This window comes from Mytilus californianus, unplaced genomic scaffold (assembly GCF_021869535.1).
Source record: "Mytilus californianus isolate M0D057914Y unplaced genomic scaffold, xbMytCali1.0.p SCAF_4, whole genome shotgun sequence".
In the NCBI taxonomy this organism is placed as follows: Eukaryota; Metazoa; Mollusca; class Bivalvia; order Mytilida; family Mytilidae; genus Mytilus; species Mytilus californianus.
The window spans coordinates 40,548,944-40,559,526 of record NW_026262690.1 but is presented as its reverse complement, the minus strand read 5'-3'; the positions used below and the strand labels follow the sequence as shown (position 1 = coordinate 40,559,526).

At 33.3% G+C, this 10,583-nt stretch overlaps 2 protein-coding genes across 15 annotated transcripts in view; one reads left to right on the top strand and one right to left on the bottom strand.

Moving 5' to 3' along the window:
* Positions 1–206: 206 nt before the first annotated feature.
* On the bottom strand, positions 207–7,819 carry LOC127738044 (E3 ubiquitin-protein ligase TRIM56-like). Of its 3 annotated transcripts, none has more exons than XM_052249122.1 (4): positions 7,632–7,819; positions 4,602–5,786; positions 1,401–1,433; positions 207–1,201 (listed from the first exon to the last, which is right to left on the bottom strand). In XM_052249122.1, the coding sequence occupies exons 2-4, from the start codon at positions 5,773–5,775 to the stop codon at positions 546–548; spliced, it is 1,863 nt and encodes a 620-aa protein (XP_052105082.1). In that variant the 5' UTR covers positions 5,776–5,786; positions 7,632–7,819; the 3' UTR covers positions 207–545. The 3 variants fall into 3 exon arrangements, with proteins under 3 accessions (XP_052105082.1, XP_052105084.1, XP_052105083.1); XM_052249124.1 differs by having other exon boundaries at positions 7,691–7,819; XM_052249123.1 differs by lacking the exon at positions 7,632–7,819 and adding an exon at positions 7,423–7,560.
* A 1,782-nt stretch (positions 7,820–9,601) lies between these two features.
* The window catches only part of LOC127738041 (rho guanine nucleotide exchange factor 7-like), a 68,168-nt gene continuing 67,186 nt past the window's right edge, over positions 9,602–10,583 (top strand). For all 12 annotated transcript variants that reach the window (XM_052249110.1, XM_052249117.1, XM_052249116.1 and 9 more), the window contains exon 1: positions 9,602–9,693. The gene's annotated coding sequence lies outside the window, so the exon portion shown is untranslated. The remainder of the gene's footprint in view (positions 9,694–10,583) is intronic.

Below are 10,583 nucleotides of genomic sequence, written 5' to 3'. Positions count from 1 at the left end.
GTAAATTAACTCATTAGCGGCATGTTTTTGCAGTCTTTGATAAAAGTCGTTTGATCTGTGATTTTACCGATTATGACATTTTGACTAAGTATGGATTGGCATGGTGGATGATGCATGCATATCACTGCTTGGAGACGCTTACTCTATCGATACAACCGTAGTAGCACTTGAAATCAATGTGTTCGTCTAGTATAAACAAAAACAAATAAACAATATCTCTTTAGTGACAAAACTTAAAAGTTGATACTTTAAAAACCCTTCTCCAAATAAGGAAAATCTCTCATTTAGTGGTATGTTCTTATCGAAATTAAAAAATGTCTAGGCAGTATCTACTTACACTGTATCACAATAGAGCTGTAAATTATAATTAAAGAAGACAAAAAGAAATAAAGTTACATATATTCTGGTTTCCAAACGAGGAAGGAAAGATAAACAAAGTTTATCTTCTTTTTTATATTGTCATGGTGCATCGAGTATAGATTCAGCTTCTTTCCCAAAAATCTAATAATCTGTACCTAATGTTGATTAGAGGAATAAACTAAGTATTACGCCATGGTTGAAGATGTTCGCATATAATTCGGAATGGCAACAATATCTGCACCTGTTTTCAGTGTGATGTCTATCTTGACCTTGCTAGGCCAATGACAACCAAACACTGGCCAAATAGGACGTGAAACGTCAACATTGTGAAATGTATAAAACTTCTTCTTGAAAGTACAGTCATAAACTGTAATTCTCTTTTGCTCGGTTTCTAGAAGAAACCCATAGGTATTCTGACTCACAGTTCCCGCTAAAGCAGACGATAGAGGCGCGTGTGCAAGGTTACGTCCATTATGTCGACACCACTGGCACAACTGTTTGTGTTCATCACATTGCTGTGCACAAAATGACCATGCTGTACTCTGGTCATAGACATAATGTCCAATGTCTACGTCGTGTCGGCGACTAAAACCAATTTCGAATACAAAATTTACGTTGTCTAAGGGCTTCGTGATTTGAAAATCAACAAGAACTTCAAAATAAAATTTTCCGGGTGCTTTCAGTGGTCGGCTACTAATAGCTCCCCTATAATTTTTTAAACGTCTCTCATTAGATCCGATTAATCTTTGTCCACCAATGGATTGATTCTTTAAAGTCTTTCCGTCGTCACTTACATCCCTGTATTGATGCACTGTGTTAGAATCAAAAGTGATATTTGGACCTGCAATTCGAATTAGTCTTCAATTATTTAAACGTTTAAAAGAATAATAAAAACGTGTGGTATTAAGTTAAGTTAAACGATGTAAAGTCATAAAATTGTTGTACTAAAATTCCATTTATTATATCATATGCACGACTTATTGGAAATTAGTGGAAAATGTAAATATAAAATAATGTTGAACATTAAAAATGAAGCTTACATGTTATTTCACCATGTCGAACGTCTCCTTCAGCTGAAAAAAAGATAAACCGTTGCATTAATGCCTCATATTCACATCAAGAGAAAAAGAAGGTTACTGTCTTAATTTGATATTATTTTTTTATCTATCTGGCAGGGATGCTATTTAAAAAAAAGTTTCATCGTAAACGATTTTTGTATTTTGTAGATAATATACTAATGATTTGATGATAATGATAATAGTAATAATAACGATAATGATAATAATTATAAAAAAGAAGATGTGGTATGATTGCCAATCAGACAACTCTCCACAAGAGACCAAATGACACAGAAATTAACAACTATAGGTCACCGTACGGCCTTCGACAATGAGCAAAGCCCATACCACACAGTCAGCTATAAAAGGCCCAGAAATGACAATGTAAAACAATTCAAACGAGAAAACTAACGGCCTAATTTATGTACAAAAAATGAACGAAAAACAAATATGTAACACATAAACAAACGACAACCACTGAATTACAGGCTCCTGACTTGGGACAGGCACATACATACAGAATGTGGCGGGGTTAAACATGTTAGCGGGATCCCAACCCTCACCCTAACCTGAGACAGTGGTGTAACAGTACAACATAAGAACGAACTATAAAAATCAGTTGAAAGAGGCTTAACTCATCAGATGGATAAAAATACAAATAATACAAATAGAATTGTGAATGTGGCCGGGTACTTGTACATCCAAACAACAAAAAAGACACCAAGTACAGATCTCAGAGTACTCGCAGTTACTGACAGCTAGTTCAAAGCCACTAGCAACTAATAAAAAAAATCATGCATCTAAGACTAAATCATCAATCCGTACACATCCAACACCCAATGGATTTAGTGTAAAGACGTCATAAACAGTCAGAGAAAAACATGACCTTGTGCAATGCCAAGGTACAGGTATCGACAGATTGTAGATCCATGAATGTGTATATGTATATAACAATAATATTTAGTTTGCTTTTAATTTACTGATAACAAAATCAATATTAGTACCAATAAAAACAATATTTAATGATCTAATTACAGTGTTGAATTGGTAACCTTTTAGAATAAGTTTATTTAAAGGATCGATAAGTTTACCAGGATCGTTTCTAAATTTCCAGGCACGGTAAACAATATTGCCGTAAAAATGAGGATGTGCAATCCCGTTTGAAATAAGTTTTCTACAGGTACAACCAAACTACAAAACCAAATCTTTATACCTGTGGAAGAATTTAGTAAAGGTTTTAAGTAATTTGTGGTAACGAAATCCCTGGCTTAATAATTTACCAGTAATACATAGATTACGTTCGTTAAAATCAAAAATGTCACAACAGAGAAGGGCATAGTGAACGAGTTGTGAAATATAAACACCGTAAGATGGTGCCAAAGGAACATCACCATCAAAAAAGGGAAAATAAACAATAGGGAAAGAAAAATCGTCCCTTTTGTCGTAAATTTTAGTGTATAGTTTCCCGTGTAAAACCGAAATATCTAAATCTAGGAAAGGACAGTTGTTACCGTTTAAATTTGATTTATTTAAAGTAAGTTCCTTTGGGTAAATTTCGGCAGTATATTGAGAAAATTCTTGATTATTTAACGAAAAAATATCATCAAGATAACAGTAAGTGTTGTTGATTTTATCAATTAAATGCAATTTAGACGGGTCTTTACTGAGTTTGGTCATAAACTGTGATTCATAACAGTACAAAAACAAGTTTGCTATTAAAGGGGCGCAATTAGTGCCCATAGGAATACCTACAACCTGTCGATAAACTTTGCTGCCGAAACGAACATAAATATTAGGAGATAATTAACAGCTTCAATCATCTCATCACACCTCCAGTAAGTATATCTAGCATATTTACCTTTCTCATTAGAGAAGACGGCTTTAAATGAGTTGCAGCAAATATATTTGCATTTACCAAACGACCATTTGATTAAATAGTCAAATTTTTGTTTGATAAGATTGTGTGGAAGTGTAGTGTAAAGAGTAGAAAAGTCAAAACTGTCAACAGAATCAAAAGGACCATCAAAAGCACGTAATTTATCTAAAACATCCAAAGAATTTTTTACACTCCAAAAATAGTTAATTCCAATATTTTCATATATTTTATTACAATAGTATATGATAAGCTTTTTGATAGTAGTTAAGGAACTTGTTAAAAGCACAGAAAGATTAGTTGTAGAACACTTACTAGAGGCCGAGATGAAACGATATTTTACAGGGTTTTTTGTGTAGTTTAGGTAACCAATACATAGTTGGGACCTTCAAATGTTCAGAAGAAGCCTTAAGCTGTGATGTGGTCATGATATGTTTGTTAACTATATGACTTTCTGTGGGGCGCATGGACTTGAATGTAGATGAATTTAAAATTTCATTCTTAAGACCGTCCGTGTAGTATTTACGGCATACCACCACCACATTGTTGGCTGCTTTGTCGGCCGGTACAAACACAAACCGCTTTGAAAGTTCTTGAAGTTTATTTCTTATTCTGGAAATAGGCGTATTATGTACTCTATTATTTACTTCTAAATTATTTTCAAAATGTGATATTCTATTATCTACCACGTTCATGCATTTATTTAAATAAGAATCAAGAGATTTTTTATCAGATTTTTCCCGTTTACACCAATTTTTACAAAACGAGAAAAGAGCAACTTTGGCGACCTGACGACACTGTTTCCAATCTATTTTAGATGGAGGACGATATTTTGGTCCTTTTTCAAAAAGTTTTTAACCTCTCTGTCCTGGACGATATTGAGGTCCCCGTAACAACATGGCCATAGGGAACATATCTAAACTTCGACGATTCACAGTTTCAAGTTAAAGGAGTATTATTTTCTACATTGACGTCTGATGTTACCGGCGTATAATTAAAAATTAAATTTCTGCTGGGTTTTTCGTATGTGTATGAAATAGTAGGTGGTTCTGTGTTATCAAAATCTTTTGAAATTATTAAGACACTAAGGTTTCAATTCACTCCGGCAAAGTTGACCATAGAGTAATTTGGCTAATATAATTCGGTTCCTTTTAGTCATATAGCCCCTAACGTTGATACGTATTTGTACATCCTTGGCTTTCAAATGTTTAGGTTCGAGCGTTCCTGGTAAAGGTTAAACCAGATAAGCGCTTCGGATGCACAATATTCTTAAAATGTTATTTCATTTAAAAAATGACGGAGACACTTACCTTGGGTATTTCTAAGTGATGCTAAACTGACATCAGAATGACCACGTGTTGTACATAATTGTTTGTTGTGTGTAACTGTTGTAACATTTCCCATTCCTTTCACGAATCTATGAAAATCTCCCTCCATTCTTGTTGGCTCAAATGCAGGTGATTCTATCTGCATTGTCTTTTTAACATGGTGTTTCGTAAGAACTTTGAGTCGTCTGTACAAAGTAGTGTGTAAGGGTACAAATTCTGAGACGTCAGTATGAGTCATTATATTTTCTGAGAATTCTCTTGCCCCTGTTACGCCTTGAATGAAACTTTCAAGCTGTTCAGCTCGTGCTCGTAGAGATGACTTTTTAGCATCAGTTAATATTGAAACCTTTTCCCTCAGGTCTTCTCGCCTTCGCTCAATCATATCGTGACATCGTTTGACGGCATCATCTAGTTCCTGTTCCACTTCAAATTCTTTAATGTCTAAATTAACCATTTCCTGTTCTGTTTGTTTGTGAAGCTCCTTTGCAATTTTTACGTCTTCTTCGAGCATACGAAATATTTTGTTAAGTTCGTGCTTCTTTTCTATATGCACATCTTTCATGTTTTGGATGATATGACCTCTGTTTTTATCATGATCACAGACTGTACAAGAGGTACATATCATTTTTTCACATCCTTTCTTTGCACAATAAAAACTTAAGTGCTGACCTTCATGACCCTGCTTATTGCATTTTAACCTCCTCTTGAAAATTTCTGGTCCTTGTTTTTGAAGTTGTTCTACAGATAAAACTGCATGGTTTCTAGATGCTAAACTTCGTCTGTGAGCACGAGTGCATTCAAGACACATAAAAATGTAACACTCTTTGCAGAATTCTGAAGCAACGTTATCGTCTGGACAGTCTTTGCAAATGATATCAGATGATCGCTTACGCACGCGCAAAAACTCAATAAGATTTCTACGAGTAGCGTCTTTTGGGAATACATATATACCCTCACTTGGAAGGAGATACTCTGTTTTACACATTGGACATGGCAATACTTCTCCTTTTAACATTTTCCTCAAACAACTTTGACAAAATGTGTGTAAACATGGTAAAACTCTAGGAACATGCAAATCCTCATCAAAATCTTTCGTGCAAATACTGCACAGAAGAAATTCTTCTTTAACGTCTTCTGCTCGGAGCATTTTGTTCATATGTCAATAGCCTAGGAAGAAAAATGTTATTCAATTAGTTGTTTTATATTCTTCCAAAAACTGGTATCTGGGTTCATAATAGCAACGGAAAGTTAAGAAACCAAAACGCTCAATAAATTTTCATAGTTGGCGCTTTTTGAAATCCTAATTATAGCTCTCATATATACAGTTTATGATTAAAAGGTTAATATTGTTCGTCTGGTATGGGACAAGTATTAAATGTAGGATAGATAAAAAAAGGGGGAAGGTTTCGAATGTATCATCATTTCCGATCACAGTTAATTTCTAGGAATGCATATTCAAGTCATCAAAAACCATACATGTACGCCTTACGTTATTCAATATTACATGGGCATCCACAATTGGTAATACCCCTCGTTATCACACGCAAATTTAATTGCTCATTTCTTGCAGGACAAAACTCTAATTGAATAACTAACCAAGACTTCTTAGCAATGTGAAAATATGCCAATTTATTTAGTGTGCATCATATTTACAAGTGCCTTTGACCTTGAATATCAATAAGGGATGTCATCTCCTCGATCTTGTGTCATAAACAAGTTCGATTTATAGACTTTAAAGTAATCGGTGTCTTTTAAACCATAGCTATAGCTTAAGTGGTTAATATGCATTGCGTCGATGTGGATGTGATTTTACGGGACCCAAAACTTCAGCTTGACCTTTGAAATTTGTCCTTAAAAAATCAAAAAGAAATCAAGCTCTTTTTGTATTAATTGTGTATATCAATTTTGAAAAGATTGATTGTGGCTTTTTTAGTGAAATTAACACACTCCTTCTACGGGCGGACAGTTACGCTACAGTATTTCCATATATGACATGTATAATAAACAAATATCACCACAATAGAATACTAGTATTTTAAAACAAAGTGATATTTCCGTAAAATATTAGAGTGCTGTTACGTTTCGTCAAACAACTAGGACTTCAAATTAGAATAGTCATTAGACAAAAACAAAGAAAGTGAAATTAATACATGTCAAATATATTTTGGGCAGTGCTAGCTTTGACAAACAGAGGGTTACATGGTACAAATATTTGTTTGTTTGCCAAAGTTTTCCACCTTCGATATTATTGAAAAAAATTACCGTTTCTGTTATCATAAAAATGTCCTTGTTAGTATTGCTTTGACAAGAGTTCAGCTTGTATGATTACAGCTAATGAAGAAATGTAATACAAAATAAAGAAAACCTGCCCACTGCATACAAAAAGATACTTAAATAAGAATACTGTCATGGAAAATGAAGAAGAAAAATACATCATGTCCTTAAAGGTTGATCGAACATATATAAGTATACAAAGTCATGTATATCAATTTCTGATACTTTCAAACTAAACTTTGGTTTAAGGTCTTAAAATGAAGCCTTCATCGGGTCGTTGTATTTTTAATGAGATGATTTGTGAAAAGGAAGAAGAGGAAGACATGCTATCAAAGCACAATGCCACCCTTTGTCTATGGAATGCCACTAGTGGAAAAAAATCAGCTTCTCCTTCCGGATCACCTGAGTTTGGTGCTGTTCGTGCTGCTCAGTCCTATCTATGTATTGCTTTGTAGACTTGTTGGTCGTTTCGTCGGTTTTTTTTCGTTTTTTGTTTGTCATTGTTTTTAATTTTTATTATTTTTATTACCCTTTGGTTTCTTCCGCCTCTTTATTGTAAAACATCAGTTTTGTATACGGCATTCCTTAAAACCATCTAGGGTCCAAATATACTTTACGAAAGCCGAGTGCCCATGTATCAATAGTCCGGCGTGAGTTCGACGAAACCCTATCATAATAAATGTTTTATGAAAGTTATTAAAATTACGTGTATTATGTCATTGATATGTTAATACTTACCACCATATGTCAGGATTGCACACACTTCGCAAATTAATATGTTCCTAGAGTTAATATACCTTGGTATTAAACACTCCTCTTGTCTTAGGAACAGGGGGAATCTCTGTGATTTTTTGTTGTTTTTGCTGCCAAAATAGTCTTTTGTACAAATGCAACACGGTCTATTGTACGTTCGAATTGTATGAGCGCTCCGTTTCACTTATCATAAATGAATAGTTTCAAAAGATCAAAATCTTTCCTTTAAATTTCTGTATAAGCCTTTAGAACTTACATATATATGTATGATGTCCTATGAGCTGTAGTATAACGGACGATTTAAAATTATATTTTTGTACGTTAATGGTTTTTATTCAGTACATATTTAAAATAAATTAAAATCGTTAATAATCACAAGTAAATGTTAATATATTGCTCATAATTTCATCTTTTGTCTGAAAGCATTAATAGGAGAATTGATTGCTAAATAGGTTGAGAATACGTAGACACTATTTTTTTCTTATTCAATTAGGTTCCATTTACGTTTATAAATGCTTTCAATACTTTTTGAACGATACAAAATGTGAATAAAAAGAGACGTGGGGTATACGACAGGAACCACGCGACACAACTAAAACGACCTAGATACAAATTATGTGAATATTAGTATAAAGACTAAACGTAATATATGATGACCGTAATATATTAAGTGTCAGATTACAAAAAAAATAATTACCCATTATAAGAAGTCACTGTTATTATCTAGCTCACCTGTCACGGAGAATCTTTTTTCATCACTTGGCATCCGTCGTCCATTAACTAATACCAAAAGCTTCTCCTCTGAATCTATTCAGCCAATGGGAACCAAAAGTAGTCCAAATAATCCTAAGTGTGCCTTGTTTTAAACAAATACCTGCCAACAGTGTATATAATCTTCAAAATTGTTATAGATCGAAAAATATGGCAAGAGCAGAATTGTTTAGAATGTTAAGATCTGCCTAATGTCCTCTTTGAGCAAAATTGTCAGACGACTCATGTATTAGATGAATAGAAACTGTAATTCAAATAGATTATAGGCCAAATGAGATCTTCAAATAAGTTTATACGGCTAACGAAGATGAACAGATCAGGGAGAAACTGTAAAAATCAAAAGTGATGTTTCATTTATAATTAAATAAATTCGTTGTTGATTTCCGCCATTTATACAGAAATTAGACGTAATAGGCTACTGTCCTGGCAGATTTTTTGGGGGTTTACAAAATATAAGTTCATAAAATTTTATATTTTCATAAAGCTTATACTTCAAACTTTCCAACGAACAAAAAATTGCTTACCAGACACATGCATTTTGAAGAAGATATTCAACTTTATCTATTGATTTTGAGCGAATTTCAACAACATTTCTGACGTAATAGGCTACTGTCCTGGCAGTATTTTTAAACCTTTAAAAAACGAAAAAAATATCAATAATGGATTTTTGGAATGATTATTCCCTAAACATTATAATCGTATAAATATATCATGCCAGACAGTTGTTTTTGAGAAATTATATTAATTATAAGTAAACTTTTCTCGGCAATTTCCACCATTTTTTTTCTTAAAATCTGTCCTGTTGATAGACCTTCCCGTTTGCAATTATCAACATACAACAAACACAATATTAGCAAATATTATTATGAATAAACTAATTTCACGAAAATTTATGTATTTTTTTTTATATTAAGGTAAATAAGAATTATTGTTTTCAGTGCCGCTGTGCTTAAGAAACTGACTGGCATATTGATATGAACATTATTTGATTTTTTTTTTAATGTCATTTCTTTAGATTTATACTATTTGCAAGAATTTGTGAAATAGCAGCCTTACGCAATAATTGTGTCACTAGTTTTCCCTTAGCCGTCAAATTGAAGATCAGATTAATTTCATTTTTTTTTCATTTCCCGCCATCTGTCACGTCTAAACACAGTTATCTTTCTTGGTACAATATTAGTGACGTCATTTTTTGCAACTTCCGCCATATTTTGTTGAAAGAACCAATGTGACACAGAATTATTTTAAAAACAATTCGAAAACACCAACCAACTAGGTACTGACAGATTTCTATTCATTCTACAGATAATATAGTGTTATTCCCAATTTCCAATGCGTAATGGTCAAATCGATAGTCCATCTATAACAAACAAAAATAAACTCGTTTGTTTACATATTTTTTTTATTTCCCTCAACTTCAATGTGTAGCATTGTCTTATTTGTGCGTTTTGTGTAACAATAACTAGAAGTACACTAGCTACGGAACCGTAGCTCTTTGGTCTTTATGATATTTTTTGACAATAAATAGATTTTAACAGAACTGTTGACATACACCATGTAAGTTGTAACATTAGAAGCGGAACCAAACATAGTTCTTTAATATGGTCCTTGTGATATTTTTTACAACAGGCCCCTTCACAGTTAGTGCAGCCATGATGAATAGGGGGCAGATTTTCATAATGGAGGTAAAAATGGTTTGAAAAATACGGGAAAACATCATTTAAAGAGGACAGTTGCTTGGAAACATGCATAGGATTTCCCATACTATCAGACTATTTCCCCTTCTATCCAAAAAAACTGCCCCCTATTCAGTATGGCCTATTAACAGTCCAAAGGTAACACAAGGTCATCAGATATTCAAAGAGATATTATTAAAGTTTATTGGCTGTAGGGGTCACTGTCTTGGGAAACAAGACATTTGGCCATAGAGCAGATTCAGACTTGGTCGTTTTGGCCATCGGCATGTTCCACTTCGGCCATGTAATATAAGTGGTTTCGGCTGTACTTTTATTTTATATCAAAAGAGATTTTATTGTATATATACCTTTTATAACTTTGAAAAATAACTTTTGTTTATTACACTTTTCGTAATGATGTTTTCTTAAAAAAAAAACAGTAGTGTGTACATCTATCCAGGGCTTCCAAAATTATAATAAGCCAGCCGGA

What these genes read in the sequence shown, in the direction of transcription:
- LOC127738044 (XM_052249122.1), bottom strand. Translation starts at nt 5,775, where the DNA reads ATGAACAAAATGCTCCGAGCAGAAGACGTTAAAGAAGAATTTCTTCTG. An exon ending in ATCACTTAGAAATACCCAAG is followed by an intron (nt 1,434 to 4,601) that starts GTAAGTGTCTCC and finishes TCTTTTTTTCAG; the next exon opens with CTGAAGGAGACGTTCGACAT. An exon ending in TCGACATGGTGAAATAACAT is followed by an intron (nt 1,202 to 1,400) that starts GTAAGCTTCATT and finishes TTCGAATTGCAG; the next exon opens with GTCCAAATATCACTTTTGAT.